Here is a 25,435-nt window from a genome sequence, read left to right as displayed (position 1 = left end):
TTTAGGTGAATTGTATGATATATCGTATCTGGATATCCTAAAAATCTGGCATGGGTGCCCCCACCCTGACTTATCTTCGACACCCCTGCCAAAGACTAATTTCAGCTGGACTCAGGAATCAAGTTCAGGAATTACTTTTTTCTATTGGGAACATATTACAGACGGGGACTGTAAGACTTAGGCCCTGAACCATATAATCGATGTTAAATGGTCAACATAACCCATGACTATATAAATGAGTTCTATTTAGATTAATTTGATATCAACGTCGCCTAAATCCTGCCAGCCTTGATTTATGTTGGGCACACTTGCCACAGAACCAGTCCAGGTGGACACATGAGTAGGAGGTACTACTTATTTGTATGAAGTTCGCAACACAGGCAACTTCAGCCAGGAGTTGAAATCCAGTAGCTAGCATAACTTGATTTTGTCAAGCCATCTATTCCAGCTGAGCAGAGGAATCCAGTTCTTGTACCACTTGCATTGTCTGGGGATCAGACAATAGATCCTTTCCAGTTTACAGGGCTGTCCAGCTCCATTTCCTCTCTCTTATTTCATAGGGGGTTTAATTTCTATAGTATTGGCTCATAGGGAAGCCATCCTAAATTAAAGTGGGAGAATCTACGTCAACCAACTCTCTTACCTAAGGCTGCGGGACCGAGGACGCACGGCAGGTGAGCGTCGCCCTCCATCGTCATCAGTGATGCTTTCCGAGCTGCCGAAGTGCTTGGACAGGAAGTGCAGTTCATCCATGGTGGGCTGGTAAGGGAGCTGGTGGAGGCGCTCCTGTGAAGAACTTGAAGACTAAGAAAAAACGTAAAGGGTTGGGGGTCAGCAAGAGATTCTGGAAAAGGGAGAACTTGAAGTCAAAATGGCATTATAAGAGCAAAACTCACAGGTTTCGGATTACATAACAAAACAGTAACTCACTAGTATCCGCCACCCGTTCAGGTTACAAAAATAAGGTTTCCCTCTGGAACATCTCTGTTCCTTGAGTGTATATTTTTTCAAGTTTCAGATAGGGTGTCTTATTAGAAAAATGTAAAGAATTTAGAATTACACAGGTGAAAGCGCTTTGAAGATAAATTGTGAAACAGAACCTGGTAATAATTGTTACCTTTCGCTACAAGGAAACAGAAAGTTACTACAAGCAGTGCACACTCATTACATGTATTCAACAACTTTATTTCGGTTAAAAACCATAAAAGCACACATAAATCACAAAAATAACAAAAATGATTCCATTAAAAATAATAATCGAATCATAAAATAGCTTATATAGAGCTTAAAACGTCAAGCCTCTCTTTTTTCTAATGAGACCTACTACAAACAAATATCTGCTGATTCCAAAATACCAAGTGTAGTATTGTGTACGGATGTCATCCTCTGACATCAGCTGAGAAGGATAAGGTAAATGAAGATTCCATGAGGGTTGGAAAGGGAACTGGGAGAGCGTTAGAGATGGATGGCTGAGCTGTTTTCCTCTGAGTATTTAGAATAAACCTCCACTCCTACAACTACTACGGCGTGTGATTCATCGTTGTTACACCAAGGATTTAGATGTTTTTATTTGCAGGACCCTTAGTGCATCTGCATACCTTCTGAAGCCCAGGTTGCGGCTAATTGGTCTTATCCATTTTTTCCCGGGAGTAACATAAGCTGGGCAAAAAACACATAACGAGCAATGTTTTCGGTTACTTTCTAAATAGATTAAGTGCAATCAGTGCAGTTTACTCCGTCTTCAGAAACACCACCACAACCCCAATCTGATGTAAATGAATTGATAAACTACAAAAGTGAAATCTCATATACAATATTTGAGTGAGTGGTGGTTGCACATCGTCTAAATAGGGTTCAAAATATTAAATGGGCTTAATATACAAAAATCGCTCTGACAGTTTCCCTACTCTCGGATTTTGGTGAAGTCTTGCCATTGAATCATTCCAATATGCCTGCTTAAGCAGAATCTTAGAATGAGTGGTCAACTATCCTGGTTTGTCCCAAAAGGAACTCAGGCCTAGCTTATCGAACCAGGTCTTAACATATTGGAGCCAAGGGAACGAGGAAGAATTATCTAATTTTAACAATTCCAGCAAGCCTTCTCTTTAATGAGCAAATACTTGCGTCACCCATATCCTCTCATCCATATACACTCATTACATGCTCAAATTATTGAAACTAGAGATGGAACACTAAACTACAACTGCAGGTGAAGATAATAGATAGAAATTGTCGAAGTAATGTTAGTTGAAATTATATTTATTCTCTCAGACACGTATTAATTATAATCTGCTTAAAAGTAACTACCGCAGCGAGACAACACTCAAAGGAAATGCTCTTCACAAAAGTGTCCAAGAAGTAATTTTATATTTCTATTTTGATTTCCCTACAACATGTAATGAAGTTGCAACTGAAAAGATGCTAACAGCAGAAACATTGTACCAAAAAAAAACATTATCCAGTTTGTGAAAGAGAATAATCCAAATATAACATAAATATATAACAAAATACAAATTACATCATCAATGTTCGTATCAAGGAACACATTTTTGGTGAAACATATTAACTCTTCACAAAAACAACTTCCAGCAGTTTTTGTTTTCTTTTTTACGAAAACTGATAAGGTGTTAAAAAGTGTATTTGGACAATTAATTAATCAATTTGATCACAAACCCACTTTCTTCTACCTCATCCTACACAGTACTTACTGAGACAGTAGAGCTTGGTGTATTGGTCCCATATCCAGACGATGGCAGCGAGGCCAGGGACCAGCGGCGCCCGTCGGATCTACAGGAGAGATGAGGGCAGAGCGTCAATATAATGTGCAGCCGCAACAATGACTTAAGTGTTCACTCTGGACAAGGATTGCATTGGATGGAACGTACAAACAATTTTTATCTATCTTTAAAATCGTATTACTAGTGCTGTTAGTCAAATCCTGTAAAGCCTAGATTTTTATTTTTAGACTGCAACCATTTTATGTTCCAGACTGACTCAGATAATACGCAATCTGGCTTCCCTGCTGGACTGACCCCAGGTTCCTGGCAGGACGTCAAAGTCTGATTCTTAGTGTAAAGAGAGAGAGGGAGCTGTAATAGCTCACAACAGACAAGGGGCTTGGTGTGACAGGGAAGAAGGGGGAATCAGGAAAATAATGGAGACTGGGCCACTTTCACCAAAGCACAAAAGTCAATGTGGAAGCTGAGGTATATATATTGTCCAATATTTCTACTGCCACTCGCTTTTCCTATCTCAATTCCCTTTCCTTAACTCTACCCTATAAGGGTATCACAGCAGAGATAGAGGAAAATGGTGGATGGGTAGTGCCAAAAAAGGAAAGACAAGAGTAGGAACACTGTTTTCACTAAAGAAATTAACTGGACCATACCCCATTCCATCAACATTTCTTCTTAGTTAACGGGAAGACCACATTCCAGTGCTGGCCAAAGCATAAATGCACTCTGCGCAAAAAAGCATGAAGAGTAGCCCCTGTGTTTGATTTGTTTATCCCATCCACTGAATAAAGATTCTTTATGGTACAGTGTCAATGATTGCAAAAGTGGAATGTTCCTGGAGTATCAGTCAAGAATACAGGAGACCACCCAACAAGCGAAAAAAGGACCTTTAGAGCTGATGACCTAGGTCAGAGTATTCTTATCTAACATCGTATTTGTTCAGAATGGAACAGAAGGACTCATAGTACTTGCAGATGGTGTTTGTAGAATGAAAAATGTCCTGATTCTTATGACAGTCTGACTGGCGTAATGTCAGAAACAAAGGCCGGATTTAAAATTGCCTGGCACCCATGAAAGACCTAGGGCCTCACTCTGCACCAGCCAGCAAATGTCAAACCAGGCATCAGATTTGAGGTTCTGATTTCAGCACACTTTGTGCTCGGGTCCATGATTTTTACCTAAACACAGTTTCTAGATATAATCCAGAGGGATCTGGTCATGGTAATGATACCGCAACTTGTGACACTTTTGCGATGGAGGTGGCTTAGGACGTCTGATGAAGCATCAAGCACATACATGGCACCTCCAAATAAAAGCTGCATATTTTTCAGAAGACGCTCCTGGAGAACAATGCTTCCAAAAAGTATGCAGGTTGGACAAAATCTCTGACCTACAAATGTCTAAAAAGTGTACATATCTTAGATGCATTGAGTATATCATCCTTGATGCATTTGGTGTGATGGACTGAGTTGAAGTTGCTGAGAGGCCTGAATGTCTTATAGTTTGTCAGAATCCTAAATACAAATTACTATGCACCTGGCAGCCAGTCACTTTTGCTGCATTGTTTCCTGGGGCAAGACTAATCCAGGTAATAAATAAATGGAGACAGACTTAAAACGAGATCATTCTTTTGAAGGCAATGTTATTGTTTGGCTTGTTTAATGTTTCATCAGCAAGCAAAGTCTGTCTTCTAGATTGAAAAGCCGAAAGGCCACAGGGTTTGGTGGTTAGGGGTTCTGGGGATTGGGGGAGGTGCTGAGGCAGGGGGGACCGGTCAGGCCTGGGGCTTCCTGGAGGCCACCCCCTAGTTGGTGAGCGAGGTGGAAGGAAAAGAGTGGGGCCCCTCTCCCCCATTGCTCCCCTTGGTACCTCCCTCCCCTTCTATAGGGACGCCAGACTGGGCAGGGATAAGGGTCCAAGAGCAGCTTTGGGCCCAATAACTGCAATAGTTGGCCTCTTGCACCGGCCCAGATTCACAGAGACATCAAGAGGGCAGACCGGGGACCCGAGGCGAGTGAGGGCAACGACTCACCTGTAGGGAGGCAACTGCTCGTGCAGCCTAGGTGCATTTTGACTTAGCAAGCTGGTCGGCATCCCCCCTCTCGAACACTTGTAAAACTCTGTGGAGGGCAACCTGACTGAAAGGCAGGGAGCAGTTCCCAAAACTCCCAGGACTTGCACATAAGAAGGATAGCAAGCATTGTGGTTCAGTGAGGGATGGGCTGGGTCAGGACATCATAGGCCCAGGCCAAAATGGACAAATACACCGCTCCTGTAGGAGGAGCATAAGGGGCCCCAAGTGGTGAGCATGGAGCTGCAACCCCACTGGGTAGGGACAGCACAGCTGTGATCCTACAAGCCACTCAAGACTCTAAGGCGGCAATGAAGACTAAAATCGGTGTGTGGGTATGGATGTGGCCTCACTATGCCAGGATCTCTGTCAGACCATGGACCGGTTTGCTGAAGTAGAAGGCAGAATATGGAAGCTGGAGGATACAGTGTGGAGTCTCACCTCAGAGGTAACCCATCAGTCACAGAATACTAAGATACTACAAGATCGAGCAGAAGATGCCGAAAACAGGACCTGATTAAATAACCTCCAATTCACAGGTTTTTTAGAGGGAGACAAAACCCGACCACAGAAACCTTGCTTGAACAATAGATTTGATCCTAGATGGCGACATAGGGTCTGTCTGCCTGTTTTATACTTGAGCTGGCCCACAGGTCCTTGGTCTAGAAACCACCCACTGCGGCCTCCCACTACCCATCCGATGATAGCAAAATATCCGAACTATAGAGACATGTATGCTGTTCTGACAGGTGCATAGGCAAAGGAGCGCCTAATGTTCCAATCCGGTTGCATCATGATATTCCCTGACTAAGATCAAGTGAAGCAAAAACTGCACTTTATGAAGTTAGCTTACATGCTACTTTACCCCACCTGGCTGCATGTAATTCACAACTCCAAATCTATATTGTTCGCCAAACCGGAGGAGGCCTGGGCCTGGGTTAGTGAACAACGACCCGTGACTGTGAACCAACCCCCACAATGGCAATTGGCTAACCCCTCTAGGGCTGCAAGGTGCAGGCCCAAGGGGACGGAGGCTGTACAACAATGAAAACAGAGCCCTCTGCGACCGAGGGGTCCACAGACCTGGAGGAGCTCCAGACTGCCTAAGACAATGGCAAGGGCACAGGCAGGCATAAGGCAAGACCTCAATGAGTGGTGACATTCTTCATTTATTTCCTTTTTTCCATTTTAGCACACCAGCACCAATGAATCCTATGATGATTTTACCAGATATGCTTCCTCCAGGGCAGTGGATGGGTGAACAATCTGGACCATGTAAGTACATTGCCCCAAGTTAGTTCTGTGGTCATGTTGGGCTTGGGTGATAGATGCTTCTTCAGGGTAGGAAGTATAGGGCGTGGAGAGTTGGGGCCTAGGAGTTTTGTTTATCTTTTGAGATTTTCTTTGTTGTTTGATTTGTTTTGTTGCTCAACATTCCTGGGTACAGTGACCACTCCTCACTTGCTCACACACTTAGCTCTGTGCTATTGATTGTATGGTCCCCAATAGGTTTTCATTACTAAAAGTGAGCAGACACCGCAGGTGGGGACATATTGGGCTAACTTACTACTATCATTATGGGGAAATTCTCGGTCACCACATGAAATGTTACTGGTCTGGCAGACCAGATAAAGATGGTTGGTGTACAACAATTTGCACATAGATATAATCTGGCAATCCCTATGCTACAAATGAATCATCTATGGGGACACAACTGTATGTTCCTGGCCTGCAGGGGTTATGACAGAATATATCATGCAGGATACTCCAGAGGATCACGCATGGTGGCCATTCTCCTATATGAAAGTCACAAGGGACACTCACGGCAGATATGTAATCCTTGAGCGGTCTATGGAAGGTACTCCTTATAATTTAGTCAGCATATATGTTCCACCAGCCACACATCATTCTACACTGCTGACCTTTAGGAAGCTATTAAGTGCACTGCCTCACAGGGTAACAATCGTGGGGCAGGGGACTTTAACAATGTTATGGACTAGCAGGATTGGTAAAGACCCATGAGTTGCCCGCCGAGCCAGGGGAAGTGACTGGCAGAATGGGTAGCTGGAACTGAGCAATTCCTGGCCAATTTGGAGCCCTTGGAGACATGAATATACTCACACATCAGAGGCACAAGGCTCACAGGCCCGCATTGATTACTTGTTGCTATCAGCATCAAACCGCCAGCACACCACCGGCCACATATTCCCTCCGTGGACTATTGTACCACGCCTTATGGTAACTCAGTCTGGGGGCCCAGACATTGGGGACCGCCCAGTATGGAGACAATGTCTGGCTCCTCACCGACAAGCAGTTTTCTGAGTACTTATGTGGGGAACTGAAAGTGTTCCATGATTTAAATAAGGGCATAGCGGAATCGGTGGGGATACTGTGGGGGCATGTAAGGCCTCAATGAGAGGTATTGCTTGTTCATATTTCAGGCGGGTAGACCGGGAAAAGCAGGCCTAAATTTTGGATCTATAGACCTCCATATTGTCTTAGGAACAGGTGGATCTGACTGCACAGACAGGTCTTATGCAGCACCAATTAGAGCTTGAGAAGACATCCTTCCATCAGTCAGGCATGGAAGATGCCCGCAAATGTTGGTTGGCTTCCACATGGATGGTGTATGAATGGGGGGACAAGTCGAGCAAGCTCCTGCACTGGCTACCTACAAAAGAAAAAGTCCAGGGTGGTACCTAATATATTGGATGGAGCTGGTCAGGTGGTGGAGGACTCTAAGGGGATTGCGGCTGCCTTCACTACATACTATGAAACTTTTTATGAGGGACAGGTCTGCCCCGACTGGGAACGCACTGCCCTACTTGTCACAGACCTTCTACTTTTCTGACTGACAGCAGCAGACAGAACATCAGCATCAGAATAGGCAATCATGCTTGAGAAAGTGGGGGACGAGTTAGCACACCTAAACTCTGGGAAAACGCTGGGCCGAGATCGAAGAGATAATATACAAGGTGAGCGATGTCCCCATAAATATGAGGGGGTCTAGAAGAAATGGTGGACGCAACACAGATGACATGGATGAAGGTGGAATGGTACAGTAGGATATTTCTTATCCGTAAGATGGGTTATGGGGTAAATGGGTTGTACAATCAACCGGTTGTTTTATTTTGAATAAAAATGTTTTTTATCAACAAAAAAAAGAATGCTAAAAGGTGTCAGAGGGTGCAGCTTTTAAGTATCATTTGAAAGATTTAATAAGCTACTCCAAAAATCTAAAGAAAAATGTGCACACAAAGGGGAAAAGTATCTTGCAAAGTTACCAGGGATCCTGTACTTGCACAGCTCTTCAACTAGTTTCAGGTTAAGATCCTTCGTGCTGTGGTACTACCAGGAGGTTCCCACTAGGTACATATAGAAGAGAGCTGCATATTTCTGAATGCTTCTTTTCTCGTCCCAGACAAGATGCCAGAATATGGACTTTCCAATTGCCTCGGCTCTTTAGTACATGTCCCAAGGGATCACAATGTTTGCCAAAGAGGAGCAGTAGAGGTGGATCCTGTGATGGGGAAGCCCACTAACGATTTCTGGATGTCGCTTGAGGCCCGTGACTAAAGGGGAATCTGGTTATCATTTGGGAGTGGTAGAGGTACAGCCTCTATGGACACTGGATTCAGCATCTGTCTACTAGGGTCTGGATAGAACAGTTATGTTGTTGAAGCACAAAGTATTTTTTCAACGTTATATTGATTTTTGCAAAAGCAAGCAATAACGTACAGTGCAAATCGGATGTACAATATCCATTTAACTGCGATACCTGTTGTGCAGTACACTATAAGACAAGCCATAATATTCCCACCGCCTATCCTGTATCTTTACGTTTCTGGGGGCAACCCCGAACAAAATATATGGGTTCCTCCATTTTTGCACAGAAGTTCATATTCTTTTTCCATTCGGTGATAGTTGGTGGGCTCCTTGAGTTCCAGTGTCTTGCTCTATCCCATTTACCAAGGAGTGTACCCATCCCTACCAACGCCTGTTCTCCCCTGAGTCCGTCCAGGTCCTTCAGCAGTCTTACCAGGGCAATGTGGGAAAAGTGGTCTATCGGGCACATTAGTACCCTGGACAATTAGGTAAAGATTTATTTCCAATATTTGGCAATGAGGGGACATTCCCAGATCACATAAAAGACAGTATCTTCCCTTTCTTGACATACAAAGCATTCCACCGTAAGTAGTTTACAACAGTCTTTTAGGTGTGACGAAGCAGGAAGTATTAAAACGGGTGTTGTAATTGCAGACAACCTACCTCTCATATATTGCACAGTGACTCTCAAAAAAGGAAAGATATTTTTTTTAGTTCAAAACCTTTTTTTTATTGATCTTGCTAAAAGGAAAAATACATGGTTCTTAAGAGTTTACAGTTCACATATCTGCCACACTATGTTCAGATATAAGGATAGTTTGCATTGGTTAAGGGGTTATTCAACTCATAGTACACAGTGATATAATTTGTGTTGTACATATTGGAAGCAATGTTTATGTTATACATAAACCTAGTTGAAGTAGCTATGTGTTACTTGACAAGAGCATGTTTGTTGTTTCCCATGCTTTACATGGCTTAGTAGTATATAGGGAAGATCCTTGACTGCACATACAACTAGATAACCAGCAATGTGTTTTTATTTTTAACACTACCGAAAAGGAAGAGCCACACAAGACCAATTAGAGATAATAAAAATAGTTTATCCAATTGTAACTAGGTCAAAATACCAAAGATCTAGGTTCAATATTTATAGGAAAATCTTTTTGAGAAATAATTTTAACACATTCATCTACGACCCATTAGTGTACATGCGTAGGTATGCTAACCCCTGCTTTCTTCCACTTACAATCATCTTCTAAGTCTACAATGCAAAAAGACCTCCTGAACAGTTTCCAGACAAGTCCCGCTTCCCGCATCAATGATAAAGATTATCTGCAGAAACAGTTATGGGAGCACAGGAGAAAGATGCGTAACCAAAACTCACCTGCGGGACGAGGCAAAGGAGAAGTGGGCGGGAGTGTTAGGAGAGAAATTCCGAGGACTGTCAAGAGGACTGCTACCTGGAAACAGAAATAGAGAGTCAGCACTGTGAGACAATATATTTCATCCATTTCGGCACCTCCTTGTTTTCAAACCTTCAAAAATTTAAATATTAGTCTAAATAGCATATCCCAGTTAACAATGCACACATGGAGCTCCCTTGCAATCAGCTGCATGTGCCTGCTGCAACGTACTTGCATCACAGAATATAGTTAGTGACGTACTAGGACTGTATTATGAACACACTAAATCACTGGTACATAGGAGCTGCATGTGTTTGCTTCTCCTGCAAAAAGGATCTTATATGCCCTCAATCTCTGACAGAGGCAAGGAATGTTCAGTAGATCACAAAGGTAAGCTAAGACTCCCCATCATCTCCAGCAAGCATTAATATTTGTGTAAGTCTTTTCATACCACAAGATTCAAGATTGTTTTCTGAAACTCTGTCAGTTAGCTTGATACTCTGATAACAAGATGCTTAAAAGCTGAAGGAAGGGTATTAGACTCAACTTGAATTGCCCCTTCATGTCAAGGATGACCTCCGCCCCTTAAAGATGGCATTTTCCAAAATGCCTCAACATCTAATCTAATGAAGATGCTAAGCATTGGTGTGTCATACTGAGTGGGTGCTACACACCACTACCTGCATACTCAGCCACACAGTTTATTTTTGCAGTGATTATTCTGAGATGTACTCTTCTCTGGAGACATGTAGACAGTGTAAGAAACTGGGTTATTAGTTGAGGTGGTAAGTACACACCTCAAGCAATAATCACAGTCCTTGTCAGGGTGGACTATTAAAGTCACTAAGTAAACCTGAGCTCACCCCACCCTACCCCCGGATAGCTATGACACAGAGCACACAGGCTTAATTTAGGGGCAATTTGAAAACTATTTATGAAGTACTAAACAGTAATGAAGTCAAAACGTAAAACAATAAAAATCCAAAAATGAATAAGAAAAATAGAGTAAAAAATAATAAATCCAATAAGGGGACCTGGAGATATGAATATTTAAAGGTTTAGGTAGAAATAGTGCCAAGAAGCACAAAGTGCCAATGACAACCAATGGTCATGATAGACCAGGACGTAGGTTTAATATGATGCTGATCGTGATGGAACACAGGTCAGATACAGCAACTAGGTTAGTCTCGGTCAAAGATTTTCCCTTCTGACTTTATTTCTTAAAGTCCCAATCCACCACAAGAGTACACTTCTAAAGATCCCAGGACCTCAGGAGAGGCACTTAAAGACTCACATGGTGCAGGAAGTGTCCAGTCCAGGTCAAATTGCCACTGCTCAGCTGGGCCAGTGCAGGAAAGAACTCTTGTAGCTTGTTGTATTCCAGTAGCTTAAACAGGAGGTCAGCCTTATGTCCCCTGGAGTCCACCTCTTTGTCCTGTGTACAAAGAGGGGCCTCTGATAGGCCTAAGAAGAGGTTTGTAGTTAGCAATAAAGTGAGAAATTATCTGGAATGGGCTACGTCCTTGGAAGCAAAGGATATTTCTGGATAACTATTCAGCATATATTACTGCATTGACAGCCATGTTCAATTAATAAAACTATAAATCCTCTGCTCAGTAGGGGATTATGAAATTTGAGCAAGGTCCCTAGACCTTCAGTCTTACATAGCTAATTTCTGTCTCTGGCCTGTTCCAGTATTGTTTACTCTATTCCAGAAAGGATTAGAGGAAGAACTGAAAGATGAACTTGCTTGTGTTGCCTGTCCTGACCCTCTACATAAATTGATTGTATTGGCCATACAGATTGACAGCCAACCCAAGAAAGAAAATCAGAATGGGAGAGGCAAGTATTGGTTAGACTGATTCAAAGCCCAGGTTTAAACCAGAAGCTACGCCCCTTGAGTTGGAGGGCAAGCTAATGCAGAATGCTATAATCCAAAGTAAATTAACTGAAGAATAAAAATACAGACGAAGGAAATTTGGATTATGCCTATACTGTGGGCAAAGGGCCACCTTTTAACTTGTGTCCAATTCATCCTCCACAATCACAATTGTCGCAGGAAACCCAAACACCTAACCTCTTGAGTAGGGTAAAGTGGCAAGTATATTCAAAGTTTATATCATGCGTGCTTATTCAAAATATTCAGGTTTCATTGTTTTACAAGGGGAAATAACCTTTGGAAGTCAATCATCTCAAGTTCCAGTTTTAGTTGATTGTTGAGCCTCAAGTCGTTATATGTATATTCAATGGGTCTCTGGACATGAAATACTCTTGTTGAAGAAGTAATTTCTGATTCCTGTGGAAGCTGTAGATAGATCCTTGGTCCCCTCTGGAGTGGTTAAAGAACAAACCAATAGGTTCAATTATGAATTGAAGTGCACTATGAACGTACTAGTTTTGATTTAATTTCTACCCCACACAGATATTTTAGGGGTTTTACTAATCACAATCTGTACATTAACTGGACTACAATAACATTGTTGTTGGGGTCTAAGTTTTGTATAATGAATTATACCCATTTTCTCCCAACTTCTGAAAAAGAGGTTATGTCAGAATCAAGACATCAAGATGATTATGTTTGTGTGACTGCTGAGATTTCTTGTAGTCCAAAGGCTTACTTTATACCTTGATGTTTCTGATGAGCCAAAAGAAAAAGCGATCCACCTCATGGATAATATGATTGCTCTATTTGTAACAGGAGGCAGTCTTTCCATTTGGTCTTATCATTTCCCTATCTCCCCTGGAAAGGACGGCATTAAAAAATACTTGACACCTTCTAAATCTCTTGCGGGAGCTTCCCTATTCTTTGTGCTAAAGAAAGATTATTCTGAGTTCTCATGCACTGATTACAGAGGCCTCAATCAAGTTACTATCAAAGATCATTTCCCAATTCCAGTAAATTCTAACATCTTAGAACCTGTCAAGGGAGCCAGATTTTTTTTTTAATTGGATTTCAGATGGGCTTATCATTTTCTATGTGAAAGGATGGAGATCAATGGAAAACTGCATTCCAAACTCCATTTGCGCATTTTGAGTATCAGTATATGCCTTTCAGTCTTTGCTTTGCTTCATCCATCTTCTAGAGGTTCATGAATGCCATTTTTTAGACCTTCCATTACAAACCTTGGTCATTTCGTTAGATGATATTCTGTTTTTTTCTAACGGCTTATTTGGAAAAAAAAACATGTTAAGAAGGTTCATCTTCACTTCCGACAAACTAAACTCCTGGCTAAACCTGAAAAACGTGCTTTCAACAAGACTTCAGTGAAATATATTGCATATGTAATTTAATGAGATGGTACTGAAATGGATTCATGTAAGGGTAAGGCAATTGCATCATGCTCAAGACCAAAGTCCACAGAGAAACTCAAAGCTTCTTAGGTCTGGCAAATTACTTTAGGGAATTTATTTGAAATTATTAACAGAACAGTCAATTACTAATCGGTTGAGGAAAAATACAACTTTTCAGAGGTGGCAACAAGCAACTAGTAACTTCCAAAGGTTAATGGGGTAATTCATTAAGGCTTCAATCTTTCAACGACATGATTTTTCTAGACCATTTATCATTCAAACAGAAGCCTCTGACACAGCTATTGGTTCAGTCATGGTTCAGGAAGATTCTGATGGTCATGAACATCCAGTGGCTTGCTACTCATGAAAATTAATTCCAGCTAAATTACACTGCCCAGTTCTTTTAAAGAAACTGCTGATCTTTAAGAATGCTTTTGCTGAATGGCGACATTATTGGGTAGGAGCTCCACTGAGAGTATAGTTTGAATTGACTATGGGAACTACGTCCTACAGAAGGATGAATACAGGGACAGTAGACAAATTAGATGGGCTTTTTACTTTCAGAAGCCAATTTCTTCATCACGTATATTCCCTTAAACCAAAACATCAATGCCAATTGTTTCTCCTTTCAGTTTCCAGCCGTGTCTAAAATTCCTAAAACCCAAGATCCAGTTCCAGCTGTTCAGGAAATCTTAACAAATTGAATTGAGTTCAAGAACCTCTTTCCCCTAATCCTTATCTATTGATATTTACATAAAGCAGACAGGCATAGATGTACTGCACAATCATCTAGGTTTGGGGAGAAGATTTTGTTGTCAGCATCAAATCTTCCTATATCCATCCATTCTTCCAATTGGAATCCTAAATTCTATGGACCTTTCACAATATTCAGCATTATAAATCCTGTCACTGTAAGGTTAAATATTCCTCCCTTTGGAAATATCCATCCCTCATTTCTTAGATACCATGTTACTTATTCTGGTGAAAGATCTTTGAAACAAATTACACCACCTATTATTTATTATTGATGGTCTAAAAGAGTTTAAAGTGGGTGAAGTCTGTGATTCCCATTTTAAGAAAGGGAAAGTAAAATACCTTATTAATTGAAAAGGTTATCATCATTATGACTGCTCATGGGTTTCCACTGAAGGGGTCCAATTTCCAGTCCTTGTTAAACAATTCTGTAGAAAACATCCTGATAAATCTGGAGCTTGTGTGTGGAGGCTGAGTATCAGGCAGTTACCGGATGCCCATGGACCTCTGCTGATTAGAAAGTAGGACTTTGGTGGACAAGGATGTCTTCAGTGATTTACTAAGGAGAGGGATGGGCACACTCTTATTCAGCCCTTAATTGGTGCTTTGGGTGCTTGGCTTTCCAGAGTACTGAGCTGCAGCGCTGCTTTTCTCCTGAATGCGTGAACACTTCTTGGTAATTTAGTCGGTCCTCATTGCATTATGGGGCACACTTGAATTGATTGTTTTTGTGCTGGTGGTGAGTTTTGCAGTGCTGCTGGCCTTATCCCGACATAATTTTTGATTGTTTCTCCTTTCTCTTTTCCTCATTGGAACGATTTCCTCATTATTAATGTTTGTTAAATTCTTTCCCAAGCCTAAATGGAGGCATTCTGGGGCAGACTTCTCCTTCCTGAATAAGAGGTATTTATAGAAGAATGAAACAGCTACCCAATGCGTCACAACTTTGCTGGTGTGTTCAGTCACCTACGTGTGGTACTTGTTTTTGGACCACTATTTTGTTTAACTTACAGATTCCTGAGCTTTGGTATTATCTATGTTATTTTGGCCTGCAACCTTGGAGGTTTTCTTGCAACGTCTGGTTCTGCTTTGTAGAAGCAGTTTCAGACTTCAAATTAATCTGGTGTGTAATATTTCCTCAAGCAGCAGAAGGCCTACCTATATGTAAGCAAGTCTCTTAAGCCACAGCAGAGATCTATTTGAAACTAAAAGAGTTGGTGCTAAGGAATTATGGGCTTAAAGAACCATCTTATCTCTGTGGAATTCCAAACAGGTTTACAAAAAGCTGTGGAATCAATGTCTTGTGAGCAAACATGTTGAAAACAATGTTTCCGTCCATGACAAGACATAACATGTTATAAACTGCAGAACTGATTGTACAGTATAAGTGGAACTGATGGTACAGTATACTACAAAAACTTTGAAAGGGCTGTCATGTTTCCACCCAAGCCATACAGTGGGTTAACTGGAATTGTGCTGCGATTAAAGCAAATGTATCTGGTTATGTTCCCATCTTTCAAGTGTCAAGTCCACCACATTCCAGTGAAGAGACTGGCCACTCAAGGTGGGTGTCAAGTAGCCTATTACATTTGTCTACAACTGTATTTGAAAGGGGGAGCTGTATATAGTGTGCATGTGTGTGTGCTGCAAATCTTCTAGTGCAGAAAAATGAAAATGAAATGGGATGCTGGAGTGTGTTCAATAGGTCATTCGATACATGCTTTAATATGAAGCAGCTTATTCGCTGCCAAGCACTGGATATGAGCTTCCAGTGGACTTAGTGGTACCCTCAACCAGATCCTACTGAAACTGAGTTAACATGACCTTATGTTCTGGAGGCGGAACCCTGAACTAAATTTATCCCAGAAGCAGACCCATACAGACAGCTTTACCAAGGGAAAGTTAAGAGTTCTCTCTCTATTCTATTAGTGGAAGAATTGCCACTTTACTTCTCTACCAGGCAACTGGGCTACTGAGACCCAGTCAGTGTGGAAATCCAAGACATCCAAGCGGTGTTCAAGTGATAACCCTGATCATAAATAACTGAGTCTTTTTAAAACACAATGAGTGCCTGCTGAGTCATCCTGTTGCTACCTGCATTTAACGCAGAGCATACAACAGCTTATCCCTCTATTCTTCTGTGTATCTTCCACTTGCTGTGTTTGGTATTCTTTACAGATATACCTTTCACCTCAATCTCCAAGCAACACCTAGCAAAGGAAGAATGAGCACTGGCCTGTGATGGAAAAGGGTACAATCTGATACACTTTCATGCACACAGATATATTAAAAGCCACTTATCTGGTGAAACAAAGGAAGAACACATCAGAACTTTCGTTCTTACCATGGCTGTTGATAACATACAAAATGGGCATGAGAGAAAAGATCTATCCTATATAGAGCCATCCTCAGCAAATACCATAATTTAAAGTGAAGAGCCAGACGTCTTGGGCTTTTTAAAAAATACCTGTGTGCTGGATCGGGTTGCTCGGGCTGTAGGTAGTGGGCACTGGCACTCACTTTTGAAGAATAGAGACTTATTTTTTATCATCTGCTAAGACCCAGGCAAGAGAGAGAAATGAAGAAAAGGGAGAAAGAAAGAGGAAGATAAAAGAAAATAATATTTGGACAACAGGAAAAGCAGAAATGAAAAATAACTCGCAAGAGTGAGAAAGTAATAGGAAGTGTAGGGTGATGAGAGAATCAGAATGAAAAATGAGATAGTCTAGGTATTCAGCAACCGACTGCTAAAGACACTATTGCCTCCTGCACGTGTATGTTTTTCTTTTCAAATTCAGACTGTTTTTATAATATGAGCCAGATATATGCCCCTTCTCACAAATCTACCTTTTGTTATTTTGTGCAGGACGATTGATGGTCTTGCCAATTACTGAATAGTGGCCCAAGGAACCAGCTTTCCCCCATCTCCTGCTGCTGAGCGATTGAGAGCCTAAACTCTAAACTCTAATCTAAATGGTGGAAACAAGGATTTGGCCACTTGGCTTGAAGGTACAACATTCTACTGCTTCCCTATAGTGGGGCTTAGTTACTGTGAAGACCTTTCAAGGGCGGATTCTACACCGGATTATTTTGAATAGCCCATTATTGTAGTGGTGATATCAGCTAGTGCCCCTTGCAAAACACCCCAATGCCCTTTCTATGTCCTTCACCACGTCTTCTAAAAGCATTCTTATCCTTCCCTTCTACATCCAGACATGTGGCCTTGCAAATATCACTGAAAGGCTCTCTAGAATGTCGAAATACTCCCATAATTTTTATACCACTGTGTATATTTTTTCATCCATTATTGCTGATGGCATATTATGTTTTTTTATTGCTACTAACATTACTGAGTTTGCCTCCTACGTTGTACGGTGATCTATTATGTGTGCGATAAATACGTTTAGAAATAAACACATATACATCATTACATCAGATGCATGGGACCATGCAAATAAAAACTTTTTTCATTTGCACTCTGCGTTTTACTAAAATAGAAAGATTTATTGCCCTTGACCACTGGAGTCTGTTTAGTATAAGATCTGTATAAGAATGAAAGAATAGGATCTGTGCTGGCTCAGACACTGGGAAATTGGTGGCTAGTGCATAGTTAGGCAGGATGAATTGCTAGGAGACCCCGAAGAGGACCGCATGTCTTCCAGGAAGGAAACACTGTTCAGGTAAGGAATAACTGCCAGGAGACCCCTCGAATGACAGATGGATCCCAGGAAGAAAACATTCCACAGGTGAATGAGAATAGGGAACACCTTAGCAAGTGTTTAAACTTAAAAGCTAAATCATGGAACTTTGTGGGAACCTATGACCCAAGAACTCTTTCCATTGGATAAAGATGGGGGTTCAGCACTGTACATGCTTGAAACAATATGAGAGACCACACTTGTGAATCTCATGACCACATTAGGCCGCATCTTGACACAGTGGTCATATAGAGAAATCTGAGTTTTATAGGATCCACAGTTGGTAAGCCGAGAACTGTGCAGGACAGAAAGGAGGCCAGTAAGGGCTGTAGTGAAGCTAGTAATCGCAACAGGAAACCCTCTTCGGAGAGAAACCAAAACAAACAATGGTGCAGATGAGGAGTGTGGTCAGGTCAAACAATCATTGTGCATTCACCCTCCAATGCACAGATTCAGGATAAAGGCTTTTGAATTAGGTGAGCTTGTGGCATGTAAACTGGTGTTGACTTGAGTTAAGACACGTTTTAAGATACAGCTCTTTAATACTGTTGGTACATAGTATGTGATCATAGAGGGATGGGCCTGAGATATACACAGCAGGTAAGGTTGGCCAGGCAGGGGACTCTCTATAATGCGAAGAAATATCAACCTCTAAACAAACTGCATCAAGAACATCAACCTTACCAGTATTTTTCAAGGTAAGTCCCAATAAAAGGATGTAGAGGTGCAAAAGTAAATATGTACCTAAATTGATGATACAGTGGTAGGTAATATTTTGCAGGTTGATATTTTGACCATGAGATGGGGTCCTTCAACACGAAATAAGCCAATTTCTTTCACATTATTTACAGTTACAAATAGCACAGGGTGACATCTACTTTTATCCTGGATGTAAACAGGGACACAACTCCGTAGGAATGTGACAAGAGCATACTCGCTCGTGGGTAGGAACTGCACCTTCTGGTAGGCTGCTCCTCTGATACTACTGGTTGGACCTCATAGAGGACGGGAGCACTTTCGGCATGATATTCAACTTTTTTGCCTACTCTGGTGTACAGATTTGCACACTCCCAACCAAACACAACATCGGTATAGTTTCTTACCCAGTTGGATGAATTTTGGTTAAACTGTCAAGCAACTCTACCTTTCATAGCTCAGTGCTTCAATTTATGCTCAAGTATAGTGCCAGATTTGCTGAGACTGGAGAATCTCTCCGAACCCCACACACAATAGCCAGACTTTTATCATGCAGGCCACTCTATAAATTCATACTCAATAACAAACATGCACTACTTGCAGAGCAGTATCTTACATGACGACCCAAAATCACCCTGGGTCTCATTCAGATATAAGAGGCACTTTGCAACTGCTACAAAAGGAGCAAAGCTGTGGCTAATTTATTCATGGAAAGAGTACACTTTTACTCATACTACAAGAGTATCAACACCACAACCTAACAATGGATACACATGATGCAGACCTCTGTATAACGCATGGTGAACAGTACACAGTGTAGTCTCACCACAACAGGTACCCACTGGGTTTGAGTCTTACCTATATGCCCAGGGAGCGGGGAATGCGGGCGTGGAAGAGTTGGGGAGGTATTGGTGAGAATGAGACTCTTCCTGTTGCTAGTTCGGCAGCTGCATGAAGAGAGAGGGAAAGCAACAAAGAGAACATGAATAAGTCAGGAGATAGAAAGATCCACTCAAATAGAGAACAGGTAGAGCACTTGAACCAGTCTGCTGATATCAGGACACACAGAAAAAGAAAACAGTGAGAACATGAACCCATCTAAAAGAGTCTAGGGAATCAGAGGAAGAGAAGAGGTAGAATGTATGAATGAGTGGGGAGATACAAAGAGCCACAGAAACACACACAGCGCATTAACAAATCTGGAAATCTAAAGAGCCACTGAAACAGAGGACAACAGCGTGAACATAGAACCCATCTAGCAAAGAAAAGCATTTTTCATGAACAGCAGTAGAGTAAATAAGCCAGTGAGGGTGGCAAGAAATGGAAAAGGAGAATGAGAGAGCGCACATAAACCAGTTAGACACAAAAATGTTATGTTTGGCAGGGCATTCCTGGCAATATATATGTTACATACAAGTCATGACTGATTGTGTGGCAACCTGAATGTAGTAATTCCTTAGAGAGTGTGTGACAGGCTTAGTGCCTAACTTGCTTACTGAATGGTAATGTGAACAAGTGTGTGCTCCGTCGTCATATTTTATTCAGAGCTGCAATTTGGCAACAGTCACATCAATGAAGTACAGAACTGTGAACATTCTGCTCCCTGAAAGCTGTAGAGCAGGACTCTCCAACCTTTTCTGTAAAAAGAGCTACTTATGATTAATGACAATCATCCTTAGCAACTAATAATATTAATGCTCTATTAGTGACCACATTAAACAAGATTACACTCTTGGCCACCCTATGCAAGATTACCAGCAATGAATACCTTTGTGCAGCAGGCAGTGTTGTTAGCAGTAATATAGATTGGAATACCTTCACATAGGTAATGCATTGCTACTATAGCTGTAAAGCACCTGGCACGAAGATAATAATACAACTAATTAGAGTTCAACAATGCTACATGATTTATCACTCAAATACCAGCTTTAAAAATATTGTGGAACTTTAAACATTTTTCTCCAAACATCAGCTTATACATACATTCTCGTCTTGAATACATACTTTTCTATTTTATTGTACAATATTTTAATTCAGCCAAGCAAAGCTTGAAATTTACTAGGCTGGGTTGCACTTAGCTACCCACAGGCAGCTGAGAGCTACCAGTAGGTCACGGCCTACTGAGTGGAGAAACCTGCTGTAGAGCTATGTGTGGTCATTACAACCACAAGCCTATCCTGCTTTGTGAGGACATTCCATGCACTTCTGCAAAAGAGCCATTGTCAGTGTTCCGAGCACCAACATACCGGCTCCCCTGCGCAGGAGTGTACCTCCCAGCTCCGTATGGAATCATTGAAGGCAAAGGGGTAAAATAATGGTAGAATTAGGGAGGGGTGGCACACACGGACCAATTGGTGAAGGCACATGTTTAGAGTTCGATTTCCGACTGTAGGCCTAGTAAGGTATAAGGTAGGTAGGGATACTGACATGACTTGCCATAACTAATCTTAGTTGAATAGCTATATAAAGTGTTGAATACTTATGCAAATTACGTAGGTTTTAGACTAATAGAGTAGGGATGTGTGATGAAATATCTCTGCAGCACTTTTAGTGCTCACCCTAACTTTTGTCACAACTACTGTAATGTTAAATCCAATTATTCTGTTACGTGGATTCATAGTTGAATGGATAGTAAATAACAAATCATTAAGTAAATAACAAATCATTATGAAATACTTTTGTGTGAGTTATCTGTTTCTGGAAGACAGGGTGAGGCTTCATCTACGATGGAAGCCTGCAGAAGGAAGATCCTCTGACAGGTTTATCTAACTCCTTATCAGTGGCATATCCAAACTTTCGGGGGCCCCCTGCACAGTACATGGAGGACCCCCCAGGAGCTCTCAGGCTGGGGTACTGTGCTGAGCCCTCTGTCCCCCCCCCAGTAGCTCAATCCCCTGCCCTCCCCCCCACCCCTGGGGTGCCATGGGGGCTGCAGGGGCCTTTGTTACGCCACTGCTTCTTATACTGCCTTCGCTAATAGAGTATAACTCAGTAAAGAGAGGAGTCAAGAGACCAGTTCAGGCTTCTTTTCTCCTGCAATGGTTCAACACACATTATTTCCTTTTGGGGCTACAGAGATTTACTGACTGTGCAACCCTAAATGGAGGGGAACAAGACAGAATTAAAGGCAGGAGTGCAGTTCAACTACACCTTCAAAAGATGCTGTCTTCAGAGGAATGAAGGCAAAAATGGAGCAACAATAACAATGGAATGGCCATTCAGTGCGTATGATGCCAGCCAGGTACATTTCTGTCCACAGCTGAGTGCCAAGGCTCAATCCAGACGCGCGCGTTCAATGGTGAGCATGAAACGTATATACATATGACCTACTTGATCAGTAGCTACTGTAACAGCTACAGGACTTCGCCGCCGCTGATCACTGCAGGGGCACAAAATGAATACCTTTGGTGCACTCGCAACTGGCTACAGTCACTGGTGACTAAAGAGGCAAACGTGACATGAGGCCTATTTCTATTTTCTGCCATGGAAGGCCTAGCATCATAACTAAGACAAGGTGTACAGAAGCAGCAGTCATTAAAAATTGCATTTTGATGAATTTGTTGAAATGAACCACTTTTAGAACGAGCAACCACTAAAGCATTTGTTCTTAGCAGCAGAAAATTCCTCATGCTTTTTGTTTGAACATAATTTCTGCAATGGTGGCTATGGTAAGTGTGACCTACAGATGCGGGACAACATATGGGTACATGCTGCTTATGCTTTAAAAATATAATCAGTCCTGTGTACTCCATAGATTTATGGATGTACCATATCTTGCAGTTTGTCAGCACTGGAATATATCAAATCCCACCTTTAACTGATAATGTATTTCTGCGCTTTCAAGTTTTTTAAACACCCCTGCATTTGTGAAAGCGTACACTATTCAGAACACCTAGATTTACAATTTAAATTAAAAAATGACTTATTACAAAAGCGTAAAATCAAGTACTATTAATCTCTATTGGCTGTTAATGGAAAACGTGTTTAAAAATCCATCAAGTCAAATATTTACATTTCAAAGTCGTCCTTAATTAAAAAAAGTAAGAATTTTGTGCCTTAAAAACTATAAGTGGTTTATTTATTTTTAAAAAGATCTTCACAGTATCTAAATGTTAAAGTGTGTATGTAATAACAAAACAAAAATCCATAATATAACTAGCTTCAAATTCACTTTCAAACTAACATTCGTTACAAAACATAATTGAGAAACCAAAATCAAACAAAAAAATTCACACTGATACATTATATTCTAACACCGAAGAATAGAGCACCTCTGTCTTGCATACTGCAAAAGGGGAAATTTGAACAATTGTAAGAACATACATGATAAATAAATCTCTTCGACCTTAGACCAAAATATTGGTTCTCCTCTGCATGTAAACTATAACATCCTAGCAGCAGGTTTATACAGCAACCCAACTCCAAATAGTGGGTGCAGGAAGAGCTCTTAGTTCATAATTTCATAATGTTTTCTTTTGCTGTTTTCAAAAAGGTAAAGACGTTCTCTCCTAGCTAAAATACACAGCAATGCTACACAGTAATCTGTAGTTTATTTCTTTCTTTCAGACAGGAGTGTTATTCGAATTTCTTAAATCCTTGCCCCATAAAGATATTGGGGGTTATTCTAACTTTGGAGGAGTGTTAATCCGTCCCAAAAGTGACGGTAAAGTGACGGATATACCACCAGCCGTATTACGAGTTCCATAGGATATAATGGACTCGTAATACGGCTGGTGGTAAATCCGTCACTTTTCCGTCACTTTTGGGACGAATTAACACCTCCTCCAAAGTTAGAATAACCCCCTTTGTTGCCTACAAAGGAAATTTACCTTCGCTGGCTACATGATGACTTCAGTGAGATCTATCTTCAACTTTAGGGGGAACCAGCTATGGTTTATAGTATTTGTACTCCTAAGCATCAGTTCTTCTAAAACAGAATGCCAGTTCATGTTGATGCTCAGCTTGCTGCAGCAAACAACTCACGGGCAGTACTGCATTTTTAGGTACTCCTGCAGGATTATCAAAACACTGAAGTTATCTATGTAAAAATGATTCAATGCCAATAACCTATGGAATATCTTCACAGTGGAATTGCTCTGCGCTCAATGTGACCTGGTCTACCTTTTTAGGACTGCATCTCCTCTGCAGGTACTAAACTTAAGTCAAACATAAACAAGTATTATATATTTGCTAGGTTTAACAAATTACAGTGACAAGATCAGGGAAACTGGAGCGGGGTTAGAGGTTAAGCCAATTTCAGGTATTTCAATAAATACAAACACTATCAAATAAAAGGATACACTGCAGAAAACCCCAGGCACCAGTATTTAGAACAATATCACATATTATTGAATTCCACAAAAAAAAATTAAAAATGAGAAAGAGTAAAATTGAGTTTAACCCTTTCAATAAGAACTAAAGTATATGAAAACTTGAAAAAGTAATACTGTTGTAAGCTCAAACTGCTAGTTTTGAAAAACAAGAAAAACTCAAACTGTGTTCAAACAACATAATTTTTGTGTCTAACGGATTCTCCTTTTTATTTTTGAACTTGATGTCGTTCAAACTAAACCTTTCAAACCTTTATCCTTGATTCTGCAATGTTATGTACGAGTTTTCCCTGAAATTGGTTGGTCACAGACCCCATTGTGGAGTAGCTTTCCGACAGCTCTATTAAAGCTCAGACTCAGAAGCATTCTGTATTGCAATTGTAATTGTATTTATATAGCACTTACTACCCCTGATGAGGAGTCGGAATGCTTTTCGGCGAGTAGCACGCCACTCTGGGACCCAACAGATTAGTGGTGGTATTAGTATTAGTATATAGAGATGTGAGTTAACTTGAGCGGACATGTGAGTCTGCTTGTTGGATTGAATAGAATAATGAAGGGATAGAAGATGAAAGAATCAAGAAAGTGTTAATTGGGAGATCGTAGTACTAAGATGAGGTTTGGGATGAGTAAAGGAGAAATGAATGAGGAAAGACTCTGTAGTAAGGGATTAGGGAAATCATAGAAGTAAAATGAGATTTGGGATGAGTCAAAGGAGAGACACAATTAGGAGAATTTAGTAGGGTTGTTTGGGAGATCATAATAGTAAACTGAGGTTTGGGGTGAGCCAGGAGGGAAGAGTCTAGGAAGGGTTATTTTGGAGATCATAGTAGTAGAATGAGGTTTCAGATGAGTCAGAGAGTTGAGATAGATGATAGATTGATGGAGGTATAGAGTGAGTCAGAGTAGTGCATTGGAGAGAGAGTTTTTCTTAACTTTTTTCTTTCTCCTGTACAGTAGGACTAAACTGTTGGCAGCCATTTTGTGACTCAGCTTCAGCTGAGTCCCACAAAAATAGTTTAAAAAAAGAAATGGCCGTACTTGGAGTGGTTTGGATTCCCATGGAAGAACTCCTGTCAAGCTGCTCTGATAAATAGGAGCAGAAAGGAGCAGAGCAAGCTTGATGTTTTTTTCTGAGGTGAGGACTTAATGGCAGCAGTCTCAGCAGACTGTGGGGGTCATTCTGACCCGCCGCCCGCGTGGAGGGAGCCGCCATATGGCCGCTCTGCGGTCGAAAGACCGCGGAGGCCATTCTGGCTTTCCCGCTGGGCTGGCATGCGACCGCCAGAAGGCCGCCCGCCAGCCCAGCGGGAAACCCCTCCCCACGAGGAAGCCGGCTCCGAATGGAGCCGGCGGAGTGGGTATGTGCGACGGGTGCAGTGGCACCCGTCGCGTATTTCAGTGTCTGCATAGCAGACACTGAAATACAAAGTGGGGCCCTCTTACGGGGGCCCCTGCAGTGCCCATGCCATTGGCATGGGCACTGCAGGGGCCCCCAGGGACCCCACAACACCCCATACCGCCATCCTGTTCCTGGTGGGCGACTCGCCAGGAACAGGATGGCGGTATGGGGTGTCAGAATTCCCAGGGCAGCGGAAAACCGGCGGGAGACCGCCGGTTTTCCTTGTCTGATCGCGGCCAAAGCGCCGCGGTCAGAATGCCCTGCGGGGCACCGCCAGCCTGTTGGCGGTGCTCCCGCATCCCCGGCCCCGGCGCTCCTTGACCGCCGGGGTCCTTGTCCACTGTCTGACTAATGGCCTCCCCTATGTTCCTTTTAAGTAATCTTTATTGACAAGATCACTTGCTGTACCTGTGCATCAGTAATGCTGCTTCAACTACGCCTCGATAAATG

The 25,435-nt window shown here is 41.7% G+C and overlaps 1 protein-coding gene across 1 annotated transcript in view; it reads right to left on the bottom strand.

Annotated features, from left to right (window-relative positions):
* MAST1 (microtubule associated serine/threonine kinase 1) overlaps positions 1–25,435 on the bottom strand; it is a 696,806-nt gene that overhangs the window by 479,234 nt on the left and 192,137 nt on the right. The window contains exons 3-6 of the mRNA XM_069231862.1: positions 19,112–19,200; positions 9,797–9,872; positions 2,709–2,787; positions 644–804 (exon numbers count right to left, since the gene is read on the bottom strand). Coding sequence (XP_069087963.1) covers positions 644–804; positions 2,709–2,787; positions 9,797–9,872; positions 19,112–19,200 — 405 coding nt within the window. The remainder of the gene's footprint in view (positions 1–643; positions 805–2,708; positions 2,788–9,796; positions 9,873–19,111; positions 19,201–25,435) is intronic.

The sequence above is a fragment of the Pleurodeles waltl genome, chromosome 4_2, assembly GCF_031143425.1.
Source record: "Pleurodeles waltl isolate 20211129_DDA chromosome 4_2, aPleWal1.hap1.20221129, whole genome shotgun sequence".
Lineage (NCBI taxonomy): Eukaryota > Metazoa > Chordata > Amphibia > Caudata > Salamandridae > Pleurodeles > Pleurodeles waltl.
This window is presented reverse-complemented; position numbering and strand designations above follow the sequence as displayed.